This window comes from Drosophila rhopaloa, unplaced genomic scaffold (assembly GCF_018152115.1).
Source record: "Drosophila rhopaloa isolate 14029-0021.01 unplaced genomic scaffold, ASM1815211v1 contig_178, whole genome shotgun sequence".
NCBI classification, from domain to species: Eukaryota; Metazoa; Arthropoda; class Insecta; order Diptera; family Drosophilidae; genus Drosophila; species Drosophila rhopaloa.
The window spans coordinates 10,100,774-10,126,174 of record NW_025335059.1 but is presented as its reverse complement, the minus strand read 5'-3'; the positions used below and the strand labels follow the sequence as shown (position 1 = coordinate 10,126,174).

The following is a 25,401-nucleotide window of genomic DNA, read 5'->3' as shown; positions in this document are numbered from 1 at the left end:
TTTTATTCAAATTAATATTTTGAAGTTCTTAATGTCATAAAACTAATTTTTATTTTAAAACATCTTCAATTTTATTTTTTAAATACCTTTTTCAGCAAATAATTGATCTCAGTGCCTTCGGGTAGGGAAAACCCCAAGTTAAAAACAATAAAACTAATATTTGGGCTGAGTGCTGAGTTCTCAGAAATTTTCATTTCTTATCAGGCATAAGCTGGCAAATAATAGTTTAATTTATTTATTTAGCACACGCACTAATACACCTAGTACACACACACCCAGTTGCGCAGAGCACCAACACTTGTTTGCCATTCGTAAATAAATCAAAATAGCAAACTTATTTGACGTGCTGCTCGCTGCTGCGCCGACGGCGTGTTATTTCCATTTGTAATTAAATTAATTGGGTTTTAATTCCAGGCGATAAGAGTCGACGGCAGAAAAGGCAAAAACCATACGTAGTGTTTTGCTATTGACGCTCGGCCAACTGTCAACAACAAATAAAGAAAAAATGTATTCGTTATTGAACCCCGCATGTCACTCGACAAATCGCGCAGAAATAAAAATTATAATGCCAACAATTTGATAATCACTCAATTCCAATCGTAATTCGCTGATTGCCAGCGCTAACCTCTGCCATATATTTAAATAAAGAGCTACTTGCTAGCAATACGAATACGCCATGTGGGCCAGCGCTTTTTGCCTCGGCAACCGATTGCCTGATTAATTAAATATTAATTGCCAGCCGATAAGGATGCTTCGACACTTCTCTGTTTTAGCTCTATCCGACACGATCGCACTAAATGATACAGCTGGAATTATGGGAATTACGGGAAAAGTCAATAATGGGTAACGGCGAAATTGTGAAATGCCCATGACAATCCGCAGAACTCATTATATTACTTTTTATTGGGTGCGACGGTGCCAGCGGTATTTCTACAATTTCACGCGAATATTGATGTTATATGGATGCTACTCGTTTCGTAACTTGCTAATTTTTTCCTCCACCGATTCGCTGCGGTCACTGTTTTTAGTTTTTCTAACTTCATTCCTGATTTGAAAGGGCTTTGCAATACCAATGTATTACAGCATATGGCAGCCAGTCGATCTTTTGCAATCAATTCGTTGAAAATAACACTTTATTTTTTAATCAAAACAAAATATTGTTTCCTTGAACTTAATGAGGCTGTCGACAACAGAGAACATCCACATAATCAGCGTAATCGTCATTGAGATACTTTGTACCTAAGAAATCAAATGAGTAATTTTAAAAGATTTGTTAGTGCATCAATCATGTTTTTTAAATTACATATTAATAATTGTTATTTTCCTCACGAACTGAAATAATTAGAATTTTTGAAACAAAATGGTCATTTTTTTATTTTTTAAATAAGCAAATCAATTCAAATATATTTAGAGATTTTACAATGGTGCAATTTAAATCTGGATTCAGATCAGGAAATGAAACGAAAAGTAATCTAGCTTACGTTTGTAAATGTTTCATAGCCACCTAATTTAAATAAAACGACTTGAATAATTTTTTTTTGTATATTTATATATTTTTTCAATGATTTTTGTATGATTTTCATTCTGCTCTTTTTGCATGTTTTTGTATTATTTTTTTCACATTTTTGTTTTTATGATTTATGATTAAACAACTACAGAGGATTAACGCTATATGGTATTCATAATATAATATGCATGTATGAACTATATGTATAGGTCTGTGGTATTATCATAAAGTACTTTTAACGGCATAGTTATAGCATTAGATTAGTTTAGTTTAGATGCTTAGAAGTATTTTTTAAATACACGATCGATCCATTTTCTAGACTGACTTACGTTGCAAAATACAATACAATCAAATATGAATTTAGTTAATGTTGTTTTTACGCTTATTGACTTGAGTTGTGCAAATAAATTACGTTCAATCCTTTTGTCAATTGATTACTCGAAACAAACGAACGAAGGTGTTTAATTGATTGGGTTTACATGCTAGATTTATGTACAATTAGGAAACATTTTTCTGCTTGCTTTTGCTCTTGCTATATACAAAGTTCGATTGGCTAAATCGGGTGCTTCTTGGTTTCTTATAGTTATTTACAGGGTGTGCATTTGAAACAACATTTGGAAGTATCGTAACGTAAAATGCGCTAACATCACAGCAAAATTTTGGGGGTTTCCGCTCGAGGACCGGCGACAGCGGCTATTTGGTTACCAGGATGATGATGATGATGGGGACTGTGGCTCAGTGGGCGTTGGTGGCGCACCCGATGGCGGTCGCCCACCAACTGGGCCGCCACTTATCCCAGGTGCATCAGGCTGGGGTGGAAGTACCCGGCCATGGCCCACTGGGCGCCCGGCGCCCCCCTTCCCAAGGCCGCCATCTTGATCTTCTCGATCTCGGCCTCCTGCAACCGCTTGGCCTTGGCCCTTCGGTTCTGGAACCAGATCTTCACCTGGGTCTCCGTCAGCCGGAGCGACGAGGAGAACTCCGCCCGCTCGGCGATGCTCAGGTACTGCTTCTCCCGGAACTTCTTCTCCAGCGAGAGCAGCTGCTGTGTGGTGAAGGGTGTGCGGGGCTTCCGGTTGGGCTTGTGTTTCCGCAAGTTGCACTTGATCCGCGGCGGTTCGTTGGCATCTGGAAAATAAATGAAAAATGACTTGATTAGTCGGCTGTTTTAATGGTTGAGATAAGGGAGATTTTACAGTAAATATTCTCTTATGCGGACATAGGCTTCCGCTAATAATAAGTTATTCCCCTAATAGAAAAACCTATAATTTAGCTGAATTACAACTTTTTATCAATATATAAGACTTTGCCCGCTAATTCGATTGTCTGTTCAATAAAGACATTAAAAACTGTAGTAAATATTTTTAATTAAAACTTAAATTAATTGTATTTTACTCTTTTAATTGTTTTTAATTTTTTTTAAGAAGCTTTAGAAATATTTTATTTACAAAAATGAGTTGTCAAGGGCTTTGTCCGCTTGAAGCAGATTTTACTGCATCATTAAACAGGCACAGCCCAGCCGCATGCTGAATGAAATGTGCTGTCAACTGCCGCTGTCCTTGGCCTTGTCAATTTGGCTAAAAGCGGCAGCGGCAACAATATACGGTAATTACTCCTTTAAGTGGCCAATAAATTTGCTGTCTAAACTATTTGTCAGACAAAGCAGCAGCAGCAGCAGCCGCAGCGGCAGAGACGGGAAATGCATTCCCCGAGTGAATCCCCCCCACTCGACTACCTCCTCAGCTTCTTCCCACCGATTCCCCGGCAATATCTCAGTTCGATTCTCTCCACAGCAAAACAATTTTAATTTGGGCATTTTGTTTTGGCAAACAAAGGCACAGAGAAGTAAAAGAAGAAAAAAGAAGGCAAAAAGAAACGTGCAGGCCTTATAAAGACGGCCGATCCGTGGAAAGGGGGGTTAAAGCAGCAGCTGTTGCAAGTTGCAAGTTGCGAGTTGCATGCCGGGAGTGTTGTTAATGAAAGTAATGAGCTTGCCATCGGGGCTGCGCCAAAACCACAAAGATGCAAATGGCATTTTAAAGATGCAGTCAGTCCGGGTCAGATCTTTAGAGCCCCTACCCCTCGAAGTCCCCATCTTCCTCCCGGGCACGCGTAATTTATTGGGCATTTTGTTTTCAGGCAAAACAGAGGCAGCAGTCGAATCAAAATAAAGACAAATGCAAATGATATGCAACGCTTTAATTTTACGCATAATTGCACAAATTGAAATTGCCGAGTGACAAACGTGGCCAAGTTGCATGCTTTTGTAATTGCTTTTTATGCTCTGCATATGGCAACGATGCATTAAACAACAATAACAGAAGGGCAGACCTCGTAAAATCACAGAAGGCATCGATGTAATCCCTAAACAGAGCAAAAACGGCATGTACAACTATCTTAATTTTTCAGGGTATTATAGAAAAAATACTACAAGTTTGCCTGTAACCCTGTCTCTTTTTATGAATTCATTACCAAAAAGGACTAGTAAATATTTACTATCCTAAAACATCAAAATCAAGCTCACAAGTCCTTAAAACTTGATGTGTTCACACACATTTTGCTATGTTTTGTTTTCGATAAACATATAAATGTCGCCGGGGCTGCCATAAGCCCATAAAAATTCAACTCGCGATGGAATCAAAACTAATAATCAAGCTGGCTTACGGGGGAACTTGAACGGGCTGACTGGCTCATTAAGTAATTAGTGTGACAAGTCGGAGTTATGTTAATGCTCCGGCCTTATCGGTCGATATGCATATTATTTCACTTATTTGTGTGCCTCAGTTTCTGGGCTGCAGACTGCTGCAGGTCGTAAAAGCATTTCGTATGGCCCGTAACAAGGTGAAACGAAATGTGAACACTCCCGATAAAGCCACCAGATGATTCCAGGTGCCCCAGACTTTATAATGAAGATGCTGCATTCAGAAATTTGTTACAGACTCCGCGACGCGGCCTCTATAAATATAAATATATTTTGTTATTCGCCTTGTTCTCTTAGTCAGCTTGCATTCCGTGTGAAGTTTTGATTTTGTTTTGTCTTGTTTGGTATTTTGTTGTCGCTCTTGTTGTATTGACCATAAATTAGTTGCCAAATTAGCATATAAACGAGGCGGCCAAACTTTTACAGCCCTTTTTCGCTTTTGTCACAGGTTGAGTTTTTGGCTTTTACGAGTTTTTCTTTATAATAATATTTATACTCTGCATGGCTTTAATATTTATATGCAATTTATGGCCCAAACATGGTTGTTTCGTTGATTTTAGTTTCTTTACTTTGCTGCCTTAATATATTTTTAAATTAATTGATCTTTTCTTTTAACAAAAATATATTGGTACTATAATGACTTTAATTTAAATACTTTCTCGGTTTAAAATGAATTAATAAAATGCTTTCCAAATCTTAGGAGTATTAATTGAAAAAGTATTTAAATGTTTAATCTATGATATGAATATGAATTCCCTTTTTCCGCCTCTGTAACTACCATTATTTATATGCCATATCGTGCTCCAATCTTGCCTTCTTTTCGTTTCAGTTTGCTTTACATTTATTTCAAAATTAATTGCTCATTTGTCGCTAAATTGTTGGAATGGGGTTTCCATTGCAAGTGAGCTGGATTTACCGCCCCCCTCGCTGCCCCGCCCACCGAATGCCTTTGGCTTGTTGCAAAACCTGCGGAAAAACTCAAGATTCAAGGGGGAGCGACAGAGACGCACGTTGAAACCAGAGTGCGAGACTTGTTTTCGCCTTTTTGCTCTTTTATAGGCATTGTTGTTGCTGCTGCTGCGATGTTGCTGCTGCTGCGATGTTGCTGCTGTGCTGCTGGTGCTGCGATGTTGCTGCCGTGCTGTTGCTGCTGGGGCAATACGTCGCCAGCATCGCCATTGCCAGCGCAAATACATGCCACAAACGCCAATTGTGACATTTAGCCTATGTTTGTAATGGATTTTCAATTAATTTGAGTTCTCCGGTGTATTGTAGACGAGACATCGTATAAGACCATCGAGCAACAACAGCAAAAACACCAGCAACAGCAACAACAACAGCAGCAGCAGCTAAATGAGACAGGCAACAAGCAATTGTGAAATTTACGCGTATCGTTTGGAGCAACAGCAATACCAAATATCCAAAGCAATCGCTGTATATAGCCGACGGTGACAACGCTCGATTGATTTGCGGTGCAAATTGCTGGCAATTAATTCTTCATTAAAGCGTTTTCGCATAGCACCATCCATCCAGCGATCTACACGGCGTTTTTGCAGTGAAAACCGTTGAGCAATATGGAGGATTGGAACAACCAAATGGGCAGATCGCTGGCCGGATGGCTAATGCAATTACACGCTTACGGTCAAAACGGCAACCGCTTGGGGGCCTCCTCGGGCCGATTTCATAATGAGGGATTTTAATTAGCACCAAATAGGTGTTTATCGTCTAAATGAATGATTAAGCCGCGAGTTTAATTGCGAAGGTCCTGGACGAAGGGAATTCCTTGGGCGCATAAAACATTAAAATTTACTTTAGTCGGGGCCCTAACACCGGTTAAACGAGTCAATTAATTAGCCAGAAGCGTGTTAATAACCAGTTGCCTTAGATAAGTCTACACGGGAGAAAATGGGGTCTTATAGTCAAAGAAAAATAATAATAATTTAATAAAATATATAATCAACTGAGAAAAAAAAATATTATCAAATGGGCCCAATATTTAATATTTTTAATTCTTTATTATTTACCAAAACTGCTTTTTAAATATTTTTGTCAGTGCACTTGCACTGCCCACTGGCAGTTCTTTGAAAATCTTGTCACATTGCGTGCTGGCCATATATCTATTTAGACTGTTTTGCAATGAAGTTCGCTGCCTCTGGGCAAGATAAGAGTGTTCAGATAGCCCGTGGGTTGGGCTGCCTCTTATGACAGGTTCCAAATGCCATTTAATTAATCAGGTGCAGAGCAGCAACATCCGCAGCAGCAACACCAGAGGCACAGCAGCAACATCCAACAGCAGCAGCTCAAATTAGTTGAACTACCAATTGTCTACAAATATTTAGCAAATGTTTTCTCAACCTCACGGATACACACACACACACATATACACCTTGCGATGGCACCCCTCTTTAACACCCACATGCCTTGCCTTAACCCATGCCATCCACTTTCGCTTTGTCTGGCTTGGTAATTTAATGCAAATAAATTTTATTTACCAAAACATACATCAAAATGTCTGCGCCGCCACACGCCCCCTGCTCAGCCCCCTTAACACCCCACTACCAATCGAAAAAGCCCCCCTTTCAACCTATGTCCATGTGTTGCATGTGTGTATTTGGTACAGCTTATGCACGTTAGATGGCGTGCAGAATGCAAATATTATTTTAGCTTTTGACTCTCTCGTTTAGGAGCCTTGCAAATGGTGTTAAAACGCATGCAAACGGCCGTCTTAACCCCCCACAGCCCCTCTTAGCCCCACCCTTGCCCACTGCCACTGCTCTTCCTTAACCCTCTTCTCACTTTTCGCCGGCCAGCAGCCGTCTGTCAACGTTTAAATTGCTGCCGGGGCTGTTGAAAATTGCGTGTTTTGGGTGGGCGTTGCTGACATGCCACACCCACCGTTTTGGCCAGGTTTTCTCGCTCTCTCTCTCTCCCTTCTACCAACTTACCAACAAGTTGTGTACTTGTGTGCGAGTCCGTTGTTTGCCCCTATGTATTTGTGCAATGACTCCCAAGTTGTTGCTCGTTTGTTCAGCTTGAAAATTAATTTCTATAATGGCTGCCAAGAATTGCAGCTGCAGTGCGTGGTGGTTGTACAAGAGCGAGGGGTTAAAGGGGGCAAGAGAGGGTTAAGAGAGGGGGGGCTGGCAAATGGGCAAAAAAATGGGTGGCATGTGCACCATACGTGACTTGACTGCGCTTGCAATTAGTTAAATTATGAAGGCACAAAAGGGAATTCCCCATATTGCAACACGAAAATGTTAATCTAATGGTCGGCGCAAAAAAATGCAGCCGCAAAGGCAGGGCGAAAAATTAAATGAAAATCCAACTTAAACGGCCCACACAACCACCTTGTTAGCGTGTGTGCGTTCCCTTAGTCTAATCGGAGGTAGTTTAATTTAATAGGCCATGAAAGCGCCGACAAACGGTAGCCCTGCCATCCGACCAACCGAACGATACAACCTCTATCTCCAGTTGCCGAGGCACTAAGTACCTAACACTTGACATAATGCCGCAGAAGATAGCGGCGCAGGTCAGAAGTAGAACCCCTGGCACAGGGGATCATCAGTCCACAAAAGACAGCAACCTGCTGCGCTAATGAGACACGCTGAATACAGGAACCAAAGAAACCGAAGCCAAGAGTAAGAAAAAAACAGCTGCCAAATGAAACGAAACGAAATGAAGTTGTTCGGCAATATTTTATACACATGCAGCAGTTGACAGCCAAATGACAAAATAAGCGGAAAATGTTTGGAATAGTTTATTCATCTTCTCCCGTCGCCATGGCCTCTTTATAGAGACATTGGGACAAAAGATAGCTCAAGTGGCTGACGAAGGGCCTGGAATTGATGGCCCACATTGAGATTGATTTATTTCGATTTTTTAATTTGTATTTAAAACCATTTTCCGGGATATCAGATTGTATTTTTTGTATATATTCTTATTAATGTTGTTTGAACATCATACCCTATTCAAGATTTAATTTTTTTAATTTTAACAATGCATTTTGTATTAAAGAATCTTTTTGAAATGCAAGTAACGCCTATATTTAGGATAAGTATTTTAAAACTTTAAATTGAAAATCCATAACCTACTTTAAAACCCAAATTCCCTAAGGCGACACCCTTTCAGAGCTCTTTTTCTATAGCAACCCGACAGCTTAATAAAACAATGCCTTGTAATGGCAAAAAAAAATCAAAACACTCAAACCGCAAACAACAAAAACAGGAACAATAGTTGCTGGGCTGCATATAAAAAGCAAATTTACACTTTTTTGCGCAGCGTTTTTGCACCGCCCTTTTTTGAGTGTTGGGCAACTTTAAAAAGCGGAAACGCAAAGTTCGCGATGGCCGAGTAAAGTTCACATGTCAGTCCGGCATCAAAGTGTGACTTAGCGAGTGTTTTCCCTGGGTTTTCCTATAGTTTTTTGTGGGCGAAAAGCGTCCAGGAAATGCAGGCAAAGTGTGAACTGTGCATGCAGATAGAGATCGGCTGGTTAGCCCGCCAGACTCGCTTCAATTAGTCTGGCCAGTTAGACAGTCCGGTTTTTATGCGTTTATTATTCGATTTTCGGACGATAGAAGGGGGCTGGCTGTCAGACCGGAAAACACCGAAAAACGGCGGTAACCACCGAGTGCAATGAATAATCAGACAGAGCCAATTGAGTCAAATCAAAACCGACGCGACGCTGCCAGCCCCATCATCATCAAATAATGGGGCCCAGCAATCAGGCATTTTTCATTGTTTTATTTAAGGCCCCGCAATAATTGCCACGCACTTTGACTACCAACTGCAGTCACGATCGTTTCCATTTCATCGCGATGATGACGACGAGGTGGCCATGATGGAGCACCCGCAGTTCGCCGGGCGGAGAGTCACCATCGATGCCAATTAAGGCGAGGGGCGGCAGTTAATTGAATTAAAATGCGACACAAAATTGTGTAGATAAACTTGCCACGGCGAATGGGGCATAAAACAATGGGGGTGGCGAAGCGGGAGTGCGGAGCAAATTCCTCCATTAAATAAATCGTTTTTAAATACATATCTCACTTTTGCTGCTTGCTAATGCGATCTTTGCTCTGCCCGGAATTTTACGAATTTCTATTGTTCATAGGTTAAACAAAATATTTGTGTGTTTTAATTAAGGTATGTTAGAGCAAAAAGTAAATATTATTACCTTTTTGTAATTTCGCATGCTCTGTTTTTGGAAAGTAAAGTTTATAAAAGTAGGGAAAGGGTAAAATGAAATACTTTCCAATATCTTCAATTTCTGTTAGGTTATCTTATTTAAAGTAAATTGATAGCTAGGTAAAAATCAACGAAATGTTGAATACAATTTATTTCATTAAGTTGTTATTTCTTCTAGACAAATCTTTTGACTATCGAAGTATATTTTCCTAACCAACTTGCTATAGCCAACATATCTAACATCTTTCCCCTCAGAAAAGCTTAAAATATATTTGTATATAAAAGTTAAGCACATGTAGCCGATAAGGTTTATCATTTCCTCTTAAGGAAGTGCAAAAACCACTAACAAGCTCCCGCAAAACGCCACTTAACCAGGGTAAATTCAAAGAAAGCGACACTTACCTCCACCGAATCCAGCTCCCGGAAACATGCCAGGCGGTCCGAAAGGCGCCATTTGTCTGGCCCCTGGCCACGGCACTCCGGTTCCCATTCCCGTCCAAACCGCCGCTGCTAGGGCACTGAAAGGAGTCGGGCGGATGGGCACATGACCGGAGGCCAAGGCCGCCGGCGAAAGAATTGCTGACTGCATATGCGATCCCGGCGGAGGACCGTGCGGAGATTCCATTGACTTGCCGCTGCCGTCCAAGCCGTCGGGCGTCGATCTGGGAGAGTCGTCGGCATTCATGTCCTCGATATCCACAATAGAGTCCTCCTCCTCGTCATGATCGGGTTCATGATCCTGCAGCATTTCGTCGTCGTACTCCAGCTCGGAGTCTGTGTGACTGCCCATTGGCGAATGGCGTTCGTTTTTGGCGGGAGTGGAGGCTACGATTCCGGATCCTTGAGCTGATCCTATGGGTGTGGAGCTGGGCGTGGATGTCGTGGAGGCGGGTGGGGAGTTGGCCCGGGCATCCGCTTGCTGCTGCTGCTGCCTCAGTTGGGCGGCCATCACCTGGTGCTGAGCATGAGCCGCTGCTGCCGCATGGGCGGCCTGCAGCAAGTGGGCGTGGTGCGCCACGGCGGCGGGATGGAAGGTGTTGGCGGGAACCTGTGCCGCCGAAGACACCGGCGGAGGTGGAGTGCTGCTGGCCTGGGAAATGGGTGAGGTGGCCGCCGAACTGGTGAGGTTTTGGGGTGCATCTCCTCCCTGGTTTGGTGGCGTTCTAGGTCTGGTATCCGCCAGTAAGGAGGCCACACTAAAGTTGCTCAGTCGGGAGGTGGTCTTGTGCAGGTGATGGGCCGGCGGATGCACTGCAGCCAGCTGGAGGGCCGCCTGCTGCTGCTGTTGCTGCTGCTGCTGGTGCTGGTGTTGCTGGTGCTGCTGCAACAGATGCTGCTGGTGGGCCAGCAGCAGTGCCGACGGCGAGGTGGGACTGGCCAGGGGATTGAGGCCAGCCGGGTGAGCTGGACTTAGGATTTGGGTGTTGCTGATGTTGCTCCCGCTCATGTTGTTGTTGCTGCTGCTGCTGGTAATGTTGCCCGCGGGTGTGTTGCTACTCGGCGGCACCGTGGGGCTGGTCATCGTCTGTCGCAGACCGGTAACTGTCATGCTCGCTGGGCTGAGCTTTAACATAAAGCCTCTTTCTCGATTGTTTTTACCGACTGTTCACTGTGATACGTTTGCTTTGAATGGCGGTTTATTGTTTCATTGAGACATGGCCTGCTGTTAATTTGTTTTCGATTAACTCTTAATTAATGCGCTTGTTAATCACACGCGCTTAAAACACACACACACTGTCTCGTCGAGAACGCACACACAGATACACGCGGCGTTATTTATTTTTTAGAGTTGTATATTTTGTTCAGAGAGAGAGACACGTCCTCTTGAGATCACGTCTGTTCTGCGACTGAACTATAGTGGCGATTTCGGATGCACCGCTGGCTCAGTGAGACACACAGATACTCACGCACACTGAGAGCGGAAGATTGGTGGTGGAAAACCGGCTGTGCAGAGTGTAGCTCTCTTTCTCTCTTACATAGAAACCCCTACACCACGACACCATTTTTATTGGTTTGACACTAGCCTTCTCACTCTTTTTTTTCTGTGTGAGTTTCTTATTTCTCCACTTTTCTGCCTTTGCACCGCCTTCTTTTCTCGCTCGCTCTCGCTTCAGTGTGGTGAGTTTTGAGCACTCTTTCAGAAAGAGATGGTGCACTACTACCCTCATGCTATAACCGTCTCTCTCACACGCCTAATTATTATTGAATAATTCAATCTTCAAAGCGTTTTTCCACTTTTTTTTTGAGCTGCTGCGCGTATTAGCATTTTATAACAAGCAGCGGCGGCAAACGCTTGTCCATTTCCACTTTGGTTTTCTGGCTTTTCTTTGGTTTTTCCTTCTCCCATCTCTTTCCCTCATGACTTCATTTGGCCAAATTGGAGTGATGTTTTAAGCTATATATGTACATATGTATAGACTTCATGGGTTTTGGATTTTAATTGGTACTCCTACATGTCCTTAGCGAGCATAAACAATATAATAAATAATAAGTCCATCATTATCAGGACCCAAGCATCGTCAAACGACAGGGGAGCAGCATTATCGCAAAGCTGCAATCTCGGTCAGGAAATTATGTTTTTTCTTCCTTTCTGCTCCTTTTCGGGTGCCCAGCCCACCTCAAAAGATAAGCCATAAAAATCGGATCGGGGCCCATAAATCGAGCATCCCAGGACCCGGCCAAATCAATCACATACATATAAACGTGAAATATGCAGGATTATATAGAATTTTGCCATACCCTATAAACTCTAAAAAGAACTGCGGCATAAATTGCATAAAAGAAACGAAAACCCTTTGCAAACCCGCTCTGTTTATAATTTCGGCTCTACAAATTAAACTCATTTTAAGGATTATTATGTGAAATTGTTGGCTTGAAAACTTTTGCCAGCCATTGTTCAGCTGCTCCTTTGTTTTCCGCTGCTCGAAGGACCAAGTTGACAGGGGAGGGGGGTTGGATTGTGTTAGTGGTTGGGGCTTTCCTTGGGTTTTCTGGTAGCAAGTTGGTGAAAGGATTTTAATGGCAATTGCCAGTGGGGGGAACATAAAGAGCTCAATTAGAACAGTTGACGAATGGCTGGCTGTGTGGTTCCCTTAATTAGTTGTCAACAATTCTACATGAGGAACGATTTGGGCCCTTGAAAATATATCATTAGAGAAGTTATTTCTTTTCAGAATTTTTTTTTAATATTTTATTTTCTTTTCAATTCTAAATGTTTTATCATAAGACTAACATTTTCTATAATTATATTAAATTTCACTTCAAAAGAGCCCCGGCAATAAATGTATTTATAATCTTCACACATTTCCCAGCTATTCAATTAACACTTTATATATCTCCTACCACTTTTCCAACGCCCCTTCACATCGCTTCCTTTGATTAAAACATTTTCCTACTTCCCAAAGTTGAGCACTTCATTATGAGAGACCCAACAATTCAGCTTTCTTTTCAATTAAACATTTCGAAATGGCTGCAAAATGTGTTGCGATGCTGCTCTGCTCATTAATATCATTGTCTTCGTCTCATTTTCTACACTTTGTGCCGTTGGCATAAACAATTATAGCCAATTACAAATATTAATTTCTCAGGCCAAGCACGTCAAGCGTTTCTTTTATTTTTCTCTACTTAACCAGCATCATTATTCATTGCGCTTTGAAATACGCAAATGAGAGCCGAAAAAAGAAATACAAAAACGAGGCGCAAATTAATTTTTCAATAAACATCATAAGCGAGCTCCAGCCCACTCAACTCCCCCTTTCGGCCATCAAGTTAAGATGAAACGAAACCGGCAAAAGCAGCAGCAAGTCGGCCACTAACAAAAGCACCAACAAAAGTCCACGCTTCGGCCGAGTTGGTCAATTGATAAATGGCCGTCGATTTGGTTGCGTGCAGTGCTGACAACTGTAGTTTTCGAAAAGTAGCTATGTTGAACCTCAAAACATCTTGTTAAATACGAAATTGTTAATGGTACTTAAAATATTACAAATTTTAAAAAAAATTGTACCGATTGGTCGTTTTTTAAACTATTATCAAGCCGCCATTTTATTCATTCCAAGAAATTTATTTTTTTTGTAATATTTATTAACTAAATAAAAAGACTGCATAAGTTATTATTCAAAAGAATAAAATACTGTTTTAACATCTGTATTTCGAAGTTTAAAAAACCTAAAAGTTTTCATTTTATTTAAAGCCGAAACTAGCTAATTAAATGCCAGCAAGGCAACACTATGTGCGTTGATCGAAGAGAGCAAGCCAATTTTTTTCTCCTTCCCGACTCCCCTGAACGTATGTAAATGTTTTGATAGTTTTTCATAATTTTTCGAATTTATATTTCCCGCCGACCGATTCGAGTTTGATTTTAGAAGCTATAAATGAAAGAGGGGTTGAGGAGGAATATAGTTAGCAATGATTGAGTGGGTGTGTATGTGGGTGTTGCATATTTATGTGGGTTGTTACTTTGGCTTCGTGTGCTTTTTTTTGTCCGGCAATTAAATGAGAATTTGGTGTTTTATTGTGCAATTAATTCAGAATTGAATTGCATAATTGTTTGTATCCGAGAGTGGGCAATTACCCAGTCAGTAAATTGATTATTATACCAGCTGGATATGAGATCTACTAGACTATGATATATTAATGGGTTGATACAAGCATTTAATTTGTTTCTGCCTTTTATTCTTTTGGTAGTTTAAATTAGAATCAATTATAATAAACTTAGTTAGAATGGTAATCATTCTATCAGATATAAAAATTTTAAGTATTAACATTTTAAAGTATCATTTTAGTTGAATAAAATTGAGTGAGTTGCAGGTTCACTGCCATCCTTCTCCAACGATAATTAGCAACTCCCCGAGTTTAAGCCCATCCCCCAATATCAAAGGACCTCTAAATGAGGCTAATTTCATAGCGACCCAGCAACCAGTCCGCCCAACAGAGGGCGGCACTGTCCCAGGATAACCAGCCAAGCGGCGCATAATCAAAATTTCATTATCCTTGCGATGCGTTAAATCGCTTAAACAGGCCGAAAAAGCGTTTACCACCCACCCCATGGATAAATACAACAAACACAAACGACGTCCCAGAAATAACCTTCCCGGCCAACAAACAGTTGACATGTTGACAGTTCAGAAATTTCCGAAGGACGCAGGACGAGGCTGTTGCGAAAGTCGGCTCAATAAACGTTATTGCAGGACGAGAGGAGAATGGTGGAACATGGAGGCTGAAGTCGGGGGATTTCGGGATGCTTTTCGAGGGGTTGTTTGGCGAGTAAATAAACCATCCCCCTTGCGAAACCCTGCGGTTGTCAGTCAGTCATTTAGTCACAGCGGCTGTTGTGGCAATTGCGGCTGCCTCACACAGATACACACCCATACAGAGGCGCTCTTATGCACACACACACACTCACACTGCTAAACGGTGGGGTGTTGATGATGGCGCACAACGCTCGTTTATTGAATTACATCCGCATGGCTGAGCATTTAACGAGCTCTCGGGTGTCGTTTTGCTGATGGCGTAAATGTTTGGCAAACAACAAGCAAATAAATAAAGTTCTGATTTGGCACTGATTGCCTTCGGTGGGTGGGTGGCTTTGGCTTCGATCGCCGGGTGGTTGATTGACAGCGCAGCCTTTTTATATCACCCACTTTGCTTATAGAAAATAATTGAACGGTCGAAAAAATGCAAATAAAACTGCCATTAATGCAAAATATTTGTCAATTAAATAATGAGATCAGTATTTCCAAAAATATATATATTAACAAGGTTTTTAATTATTTTTATTATCACTCAGAGATGATAAGAAGATGCTTCTAATGTATCTTGTAATGTCACTTATACGCGTTAAACATTTATATGCAATTAAACATGATTTCGAATATAATGATTTTAGTTATTAATCTTTTAACCTTTAATAGTAATATTAAAATAAGTGAATATATTGAAACTGAAATGGTTTTTTTTTTCTCGGTGCAAGCCAACAAAAAAGCTGGTCGTGCGTCGCAAACTCGTTTATGATTATTATTTTTGCTGCCATTTTTATTAATTCATTTTGTATTTACTCTATTTATTCTATTCGGTGCGGTGTGCGCCGTTTTATTCCCACCCTAGACAGGTTCTTATCTTCATTGCCGGCATTATGTGAGATAAGCGCAGGACGACGACAACGACGTTGGCAAACAACAGGGAAAATTCCACCCAGTTTGGAATTATCCACCCACCCTGTGCGCCAAACGGGTGCCCCATAAAAATGTAAATCAAATAAATTTACCTAATATCAAATTTCCCCTTCAGCTGGCAAGCTAACAAGGCAGCCGCCTCCTGCTCTTCCCCATTCCCCCATCACCGAGCATTTTTCCCGGTGCCAGGACTTTACACCCTCTTGTCAGCCTTCCCCTGCCATTTTCCTTTTTCCTCCCCGGCCAGCAGCATCATCATCATCATTCACGCTCATCCTTTATCCGCTCGTTTAACAATCGTTTAATAATTTAGCCTGGTAAATAACACTGGCACTAACACTCCAATCCCGACCAGGCTCAGAATCCTGCCCTTCGTCTTCGCATGGTGCGACGTTGGCTTTTCTGAGCTATGCGTTTTCCCAAAGATGGTTACAGTGGGAACGCACTGGCCCAATAAGGTATTTGGATTTATTACCTTAAAATTGATTAAAATGTGTATTTATTGGATTACTTTTAATCAAATTTCAAGTTGCATTATGTTTTGCAACCTTTTTATTTCTTTGTGTAGTTATTAATTATCTTCATAAAAATATGTAAGCTTGAAGACGATGAATTTTATAAGCGTGTCATTCAATTAAGTTATTTTATACTTAAAGCAGTTAAGACCGTGTTCTAGGAAATATACCATTTATTACAAAAGGGAAACAGATCACTAAACTTTATAAAATATTGTATGCAACTGTTAAAAATCTTTGTACATATATAAATTTTTTTTCTAATTTGTGGCAGCCTTATTTCCATGTTAACTCTTTTGTCAATCGCAGTGAAATGTATGAAAACATTTAAAATATTCGTAATCCTCTTAGAATATGTTTGTATTGATTTTCTGTATTCTAGCATGCCCATGGTATCCTGTCTCTCCGTGTGAGCCTTATCCTTTGCAGCATATTAGCTACTATCATGCGCCAAACCGCAACCCCCCAAAAACCACCCAATTCCCCCAGAATTTTCCACCCGAAAGGCAAACCAAATACCCACTGAGCTGGTGGCTGCTGGTTGGAAAAAGATGGCTGGGAGGATACTTGGCTCGAGTCATTTAGCCATTTAACTTTGGCTTAATTCAATTTGCAATTTTTCAAAAGCCTTCGGGCTTGGTTTTCGGTTTCGGTTTGGCCTCCAGAATCACGGGGATGCTGTGTTGGTTTTACTAGAATGTTTGGGGGCCGTGGAGAGCATACGCTTTTCAAGCGTTTTTATGGCCTTCTGCCTTTTGGGGGTTGACTTTTGTAATTTCAGCCGGCAGCTTCCTGGCGCAGGATGTGCGGTTCTGTCGCCTTTTATGTGCCACCATCCCTCCGCCCTTCTGCGCATATATTTACTCACATTCACATCCCGGGGGCTCTGGGATGTGCAGAGTCAACCCCGACTTTTGGGCCCTTGGCTTTATTTGTCGTCGCTTGGCTAATGAATTTTGATTGTTTTTCGCGTGGGAGGACGACAACGACGCTGCTCCATAAATGGCCGACTTGTCGGCTTGCCTTTGTGCCGCTTAATTACAACTTAATTGCGCTTTATGCGTACAAATTTCCAGCTTCCTTTAAGGCAAGCCCCACAGGCCAAATCTGAAATCCGAAACTCGGGCAGCTAAAATCAAATTAGCTAAATGTATTTATCTTGTCAATTTGCAGACGCGATTGCAAACTGCACTGACAATCACACGATCCCATGTCCCGGCAAACGGACAGTGCAGTTCATTAGGCTCGACTCGACTCGGCCTCAACTTGAAGTTGAAGTTGAAAAGTTGCTAAAATGTTTACAAGTCACTTTGCGGCGATACTAGTCCGCTCGCATATCCATATCCCTGTGCTCGCCTTCAGAAGCTCCCAAACTCTAGATGGACAAACGCTCTTACTGTTCTCCATGACCAAGCTGTACACAGAGGAAAAACTAAAAATATTATAAGAAACATGCTAACATTTAAGTCGAAGTATTATCGAAAATATTGATTTCTCAATATGTAAGAATGCATTGTTATGAATATACAGAGTGATTTAAGATGTTAGTATTTGCAAGTCAATATTTTAAGTTGATAGAGAAACTATTAATTTTATTATCGATATTTTAAAATATTTTTTAATACATCTAAGTTATTATATAACTTATTATGAATATTACACTAATAAAATTCATAAAATTCTATGTATTGTAATAAATCAAGGTAGTTATCGTTAGAAAATAATAAGATTATTTTGAATACATTTTTTTATTCTTACAATACAAAAAGTTGTATAATGTTACAATATTTTTTTATTTTGATATACCAAAATATTATTATGCTTATTTAAAATGCACTTTGAAGTGGTAATGATGGAAGAATAGACTTTAAATTAGGACTGCCAAAATTTATAGATATTTTTCCCCCTGTACAGGTTCGAGGTTCCAAGTCACAGAGCCCGTCTGGGCCATATCAATTGTTTGTTTGCCTTAGATCTCTGGCTCCTTGGCCCGGCACATTTGTTTGTCAACTGCGTTGGCCGTTCATGGTCGCTGGCTTTCGTTGGCTTTCTGCTTTGCACTGATTGCACTTTGCACAAGGATTCCGATTCTGCCGGCCAGTAGCCAATTCCGCAGCCAGGCTAAAGCCAGGTCCGAATCCGAATCTGAGGCTTCTCGCGCGACGCACATAAAGTGTCATTCCATAGCTGCTAATTGACATCGCACACAGCCGCCAGCGTTTCGGCGTTCCTCTGCCATTTGTATCTGTGGGCCAGGCCAACTGCAGTCGATTCTCTTGGCCGGACTGGGAGTCCAACTGAAAGCTGAATCTGGACACTGGACACTCCAGCTGAAGCTGCTCAATTGTTCTCGTGGCTCGAAGGCCCATTGATGCGATTTGAATGCGCGCGCGGCGCGTTTTTGATACCCTTTCTCAAGGGAAGTTCATTCACAAAGAGATAAAATCTCTTCTTTCAAGAGGAAAAATCGATTCACTATTTTGATTTAAAAATTACTCGACCTTAATAAAAGTAAATAAAATAAATGTTCATTAAAGAAACAAGAATCTTATTAACAACAACTTTAAATCACATAACAAATGTATTTTCCTACATTGGGCTATTTTATTTTAATTATTTCAAGAACATATATAAGCGAACGATCACTTCAAATTTTAAAAAACAAAATATGATTTATTTCAGGCTGAAATTACATAAATCATTTCTCGCATACATTTATTCATACTTCTAATGGTATTTGAAATTATTTCCTGCAAGGCCGCTGCTTTTATTTGAACTCTCATAGGGGAGAAATTGTTTAAAAATGTATGCTAAAAATTGGATGTGTCATTCTAGCCTCATCAGGTGGAATGCCTTCTTAAATCTATAATGATCTTTCTGTTCTGCCAAAACCATGGGTATAATGTTTTAAAGCTCAGTAATGATTTTTTCATGACTCCAACTATTTATAAAGCTGTTCTTTAAAAGGTTTTCAGCATAGCCCCTTGTTAGCTATTAAGTTAGTGCATCCGTGATTCCACCCATCGACTAGAGATTGTCCCCCCATTTAGATAGAGTTTATTTATAGAGCCCAGTAGCTGTTGCCGTGGCACACACACTCAAAGTGTCGCAGTTAATTGGCAAATGTGAGTCAAAGTTTATAGAAAATCTGCCACAACAACTGGCGCGCGTTACCGCTTTGAAGTCATAATAGATGTAGCCAGCTTCCGAAACTGAGGGGGTATACATATACAGTCCACAGTCTCCGTATCCCAAGAGAAGTGCCGACTGGCCAGGGGACACCTGACAAAGCCGGACCTCTACCATATCGTTTTCTTCCAGCCAGCGGACTGCCTTATTTGCATGGCAAATGTTGACGCTTGGTAGTTGGAACGTCCCAGCCGATGAGCAAACAAATCATAAATACTCCGAATGCTGGACGATGGGTGATGGGTGAAGTGATGGGTCCGCCGACTTCTTGGCCATGTTTGGCAAAGTAATTGAGTAAGTGGCAGTGGCGGTGGCGGTGGCGGCGGCTGACTTGTCATACCCATTAGCATTTGTTTACGGAGGTGCGGATCTGAGCGCAGAAGCCGAAAGTCATGCGGCGGAACACAAATGCCACATTAATTGTTTCAAGTTGTTGACGACTCCGACCGACGACGTCGTCGTCAGCGGTTGCTCTACAAATATTTGCGATCATTTTCAAGTGGCAAGATTATGACGCATTCACGGCAGATCGAAAAGGAAAGAGAGGTAATTACACTCGGGAAAATGACAATCCTAATTCTAAAAATATATAAAAAAGTGATTTTATTGTTAAGAGAAAAATGCATATAAGAGATCATTATTTGTGAAGTCATAATAATTTTCAAAACCATTGTTTTTATATGGACAACTTGTTTTTAAGTTAAATAAATCACGCTTTTAGATTTCAGCTTATAAAAATTGAATTTTAATTAAATCCGAATTATTTTTGAGATTGGATATTTAGTAATTTAATTGCCTGGCTGAAGCTCTTAGGTATTTTTTGATGTTTTAATTGCAAACTTGCTTTCATTTTATTTTCCTAGTGTAAGTAGAGGAGAATGAGATGGGCTGATCGAGCGATATTTGCACTTAGCTCGGCCCGGTCCACTTGTGTGTTCCAGTTTCAGTTTCCAATTTCAGCTGCAGTTATTAATTGGTATTTAAAGTGAAGAATAATGTTAACTCAAACAAAAGGACACACCACAAGCACTTGAATCCTGCCGTTTCCCCAGCGTCTCGCCTCATCCATCACTTTGCATCACCCACAGCGTCTCGAGTACCTATTGCAGGTAGGGTGTCCCCGACCCTCCAGCTTATTTCACCGGACAGCTGGATACCCTGCCTCGCATCTCAAGTGCGCACTTGAGCCGATAAAGGAATCAGGGGACAGGAGGCAGGAGGCGGCGCAGGAACCGCAGGACACTTTCTGCACACTATTGGCAGGTTTATTATTTTCACACTCGCACAGAAAAATAATTGCATGCTGTGAGCTTAGCCCAAAAGCAAAACTAGCAGACTCGGAGGCACCACACCCTGGTAAAACGGATACCCAGGTGCCAGAATACCAGAATGCCACAAACTAACTCTAGACCTCGTGGCAACTGTCGCTGGTCTGTCCCAACTTTACGGCACTCGCTCTCTGCACTGGTAGAAATTATAAGATGGTTTAAGATAATTGGTTGCAATAACCATACATTCAGCTCACTGTGAAGAAAAATAGAATTTTACAATTTAGTACATTTTAAATACCAGTTTAAAGAAATGTGATACGTGTTGAAAGCGTTTGGAAATTAATAAAGTTCATAAAATGTTATTATAAATAAACTTACATTTTAAATTGAACAGTCCTTTTCCAAATTTAACATCTATATTTATTTTTTTAGATTTTAAGTATACACATTTTTAACTGGTAAGCACTGGTTCGCTTTTAAGCAGCTTAAGTGATATTAAAGACTTATAAAGTTTAAACTTAAAGGTTATTTGAGATATAGAAAAAAATACTTAGTTTAATCCGAATCCAGTCTTATAAAAAGTCTATTAAAAAATAAATAAAATAGAAATTATTAAGTTCTCATCTAACATTAGTTTTTCTTCTACTGCATGTTTATGACACTCGCTAGCTGGCAGCTGGGCCCAGCCAAATGGTTGGGCACATGGCCCGGGGACTCGAGCTAGCCGTTAAAACGACTGCCAAAACATTCAATAAATATGTTGGCTCATATAAATTATGGCGGCTAATGAACACGGCGAGTGTGTGGAGCAATCCTAGAGAAAACTCAAACCCAAACGAAACCCAAGCGACACAATAAAGCGCAGTTGCATCTGCCACTAAATGCTGCAGCACGCTTATCAACCGCCACGCATCTCTAAGATTTCTTTGGAAATTTACTATATCAATAGCCGGCGAGAAGACAACAATGTCGACACTTGGGTTAAGGTTAAGGTTAACCCATGGCAGCAGTCCCCCTTCCTTCTCCCTTGGCTGATTGAAATTTGTGAGCTACTTGGCTGTGGCTTTATGGCCCGCTAATTAATAAAGCCAGAGTCAGATGGTAGCAGTTAGTGGGATACAAATGGGACGAGAGTCCTTGATATATAAAACTTGCAATCGAAGGAGTGAAATAAAATCCTTTCTAAATGAGCATGCTAACAAAAGGTGTGGTACAAGAAAAAACTGAATCACCTAGCTATTATTTAATTTTGTAAGACAACGATAAGAAATATTTCACAATTGAAAACCATGTTTGATTAAGTTAAAACAAAATCGTTTAGTACTTAGTTTTTAAAATTAAACAATTAATATTTCAAAATCCATTAAGGATTCTCTATACTTCGCAGAAGAAAAATACTCATAAGACCATCTGATAACGAATCAAGTGAACAATTGTTTTTTCATCAATGCTTAGGGTAAAAAATCAACAAAAAAATACTCTCCCACAGCTAATTCATAAGCGATTATAACCACTGGCAAATCGGATTTGTTTTGGCTTTCAGCATGAGCAGAAATCGACCATCAAATATCTTTTAATTACGCTGCTCTCTCATTTTCGAACAATACAAAGTAGAACTCAGACAGCTGGCATATGGGGAATACGAGGGATCAATCAAAAAGTGCAACTTGTATGGCCCATAAGCGCATAATGCTGTTTGCACTTTGACTTTCAAATTGGCTGATCTCCTCCAGACAAAGGCCCAAATCCGGCTAATCCTCTTGTAGGAAAACGCTGCCTTTTTGACACCCATCAAACGCCTGAAAGAGCTCAAGTGTTCAAGTGTGTATCTTTTGCATATAGGCATACAGGCACTCGAATCCTCTTTTTTATACCCTTGCAGAGGGTATTATAATTTTGGTCAAAAGTGTGCAACGCAGTGAAGGAGACATCTCCGACCCTATAAAGTATATATATTCTTGATCAGGATCACCTCCTGAGTTGATATAGCCATGTCCGTCTGTCCGTCTGTCCGTCTGTCCGTCTGTCTGTTTCTACGCAAACTAGTCTCTCAGTTTTAAAGATATCGAATTCAAACTTTGCACACACCCTTCTTTCCTTTGCATGCAGTATATATGTCGGAACGGCCAGGATCGGCCGACTATATCCTATAGCTGCCATATAACTGATTGATCGGAAATGCCATAACTTTGGTGTTTTTAAAGTTAGGATGCTGTGACTTACTATGCGTTTTATATTTGGCCAATCAATCCGACCTACCAAATTTCATAAGGATCGGCCGACTATATCCTATAGCTGCCATATAACTGATTGATCGAAAATGCCATAACTTTGGTGTTTGTAAAGTTAGGAAGCTGGGATTTCCTATGGGTTTTATATTTGGCCAATCAATCCGACCTACCAAATTTTATAAGGATCGGCCGACTATATTCTAAAGCTGCCATATAACTGATTGATCGGAAATGCCATAACTTTGGTGTTTGTAAAGTTAGAAAGTTAGGATTTCCTATGGGTTTTATTTTTGGCCAATTAATCTGACCTACCAAATTCCATATGGATCGGCCGACTATATCCTATAGCTGCCATATAACTGAACGATTGGAAATGCCATAACTTTGGTGTTTTTAAAGTTAGGAAGTTGGGATTTTTTATGAGTATTAAGAATGCATCATATGAATAATTTTGGAGAATATAATTTACAGAGTATTCTGCAAGGGTATATCAACTTCGGCTCCGCCCGAAGTTAGCTTTCCTTTCTTGTTTTATTTTGAAATTCTGGCGAAACGAAACAATCAAACAATTGGCCTGTCAGCAGAGATTGGATGTCAAGGGAGCAGCGCTTAGAGGGAATTGCACTTCATACTCGGATCCATTGTCCCCGACGAGTTCATTATTAAATCATTTTTGGGCATCTTTCCCTCCGCTCCTTTTCCTTGACACGTGAGCTGACCACACACACGTTCGGATAGGATAGTTTGGCCAGAGATACAGATACATTTGCCAGCTGGACATGACTTGTCTGAAGTCGATTTCATATGCAGATTGCAGCGGCGACAGCTGACGACTTTGTTTGCCAATTATGGCGATTTCTGTTTTTATTTCCTCGTTGCCAATCGATTAATGACATCCCCAGATGCTCAACTCGAAAATCCCAACATAATTGGCTTGTAGCTCGTCATAAAGCCAAAAATAATGAGGGTGTCTGCACTCTAGACTCCCGCACAAAATATACATGCAAGGGATTTTCACAGTTTCCATGCGAAACAGATAACAGATAAACAAAGATAAACATCTCGGTAATGAGACGATCCATGGATATCGTCCGAACATATGCTTTAATTGCCGATTGTTGGCCAGGACTTTTATGCGGGCTGTCTGATGGCAGGAATTTAAAAGTGCCAACAAGCAATTGACACAATGGGTCCGAAACTCCGCTGAATTCTGTAATATTGTTAGGGAAAATAACAATCGACAGTTGTTGGACAAACGCAAGGCCAAACGCCCCTCTTCGATTCTCGATTTTTGCAATTTCTGGGGAGTGACCAAAACAATTTTCAAATTAAAAACCACTAAAGATGCCGTTGACACGCTTCATATATCAACGACCGGACTCCAGCACCTTTTTGATTTCCGGGAAAAACAGAAATCGGCCGGCTCGAAGGCGTTAAGGCCAAAACACACTTGGCACTCGGCACTCGGCTGGCAATTAGATGCGCTTCACTTGAACCTATTTAAAATACAATCGAAACACGGCCGCCTCACAAAAGAGGTGTAAAATTGTGTCTGTTTTTGTGGACCGTTTTTGTTTTGTATTTCGCAACGGCCAACAATGCCCGGCCACTGATAGGAACAATGGCCGAAAGTCCGGGCCAAGATGCCAGACAATGCTGCTGATTTTGCCGCTGCCTACAACTGCGCCGAAAAGGTGCAGTAAAAACAATGAGCGGGCATTGTTTTACCAGGGCAATTGCAGATCGCCTCAGACCCAGCCCAATGCCCAAGCCACACGTAGGGAAAATATCTCCAAAATTCGCCAGCAATTAGGTATTTTTCTATCTATTTGACTAGGCAAAATAACATTTTTAAAAATCGTCACAACTCCTCAAAAACTTTTTTAGTTAGCACAATGCAATGTTTAAAATTATCAATCATCCAAATGCATAATATTAAAAGGTTTGAGCAAAGTTTAGTTGAATTATAAATGTTTTTGAAATAAAAGTGGTTTAATCTATCTATTATAAGATCATTTTAATAATTTTGTTTGTTCCAAATCATTTATAATACGCAACTTACTACTAATTTTGGTTGTGCATTAATCTCTCAGCGGTTTATCACAATGATTTTGTTTATAATATTTTTTGGTTTTTCCGTGAGTTCAATAACCCCCCTCGAAGCAGGCACTCGACTAATTTAATAAGCTATGAAAATTATCAGCAGTATTCCATTAGGCCCGCGGGAGCCACTCTTCACTATCAGTCCAAATTAAAACATAGCGCTTGTAATTGAGCATAAAAAAGGATAACATCGCTGACAGCAATCCCGCAATCCCAAAATCCCGAAGTCTTATCGCCAAGAATTCTCTGGAGTTGGGCCACCAAACTGTCCCCTTCTCCAGTTGTAATTGAGGCTGTCGTCTCCATCTAATCGGCAGGCATAACGCTTGACTAGCCCCAAATGCTTATCTCCACCCGATTCACTCGCACAAAAGACGTGTAATTATGTGGCAGGGAGATAACCCTTACCCTTACTCTTACCCAAAAGAACCAGTGGAACTCCTAAATGGGGAAAACTCTGTCTGCCAGCCGACAAGATTTATAGACTTGGTCTTACAATTAGCGCTGATAACTTTCGATTTCGACTGGAT

The 25,401-nt window shown here is 40.8% G+C and overlaps 1 protein-coding gene across 1 annotated transcript; it reads right to left on the bottom strand.

Moving 5' to 3' along the window:
* Nucleotides 1-1,562: 1,562 nt before the first annotated feature.
* LOC108052691 (muscle segmentation homeobox) lies at nt 1,563-11,227 on the bottom strand. The gene is made up of 2 exons (XM_017135136.1): nt 9,795-11,227; nt 1,563-2,635 (listed from the first exon to the last, which is right to left on the bottom strand). Exons 1-2 carry the CDS (start codon nt 10,963-10,965, stop codon nt 2,298-2,300), a joined length of 1,509 nt encoding a protein of 502 aa, XP_016990625.1. The 5' UTR covers nt 10,966-11,227; the 3' UTR covers nt 1,563-2,297.
* Between the last annotated feature and the right edge of the window lie 14,174 nt (nt 11,228-25,401).

Coding starts and splice junctions, on each gene's coding strand:
- LOC108052691 (XM_017135136.1), bottom strand. CDS start 10,965: ATGTTAAAGCTCAGCCCAGCGAGCATGACAGTTACCGGTCTGCGACAG. Junction 2,636..9,794: donor GGGAGCTGGATTCGGTGGAG/GTAAGTGTCGCT, acceptor TTTATTTTCCAG/ATGCCAACGAACCGCCGCGG.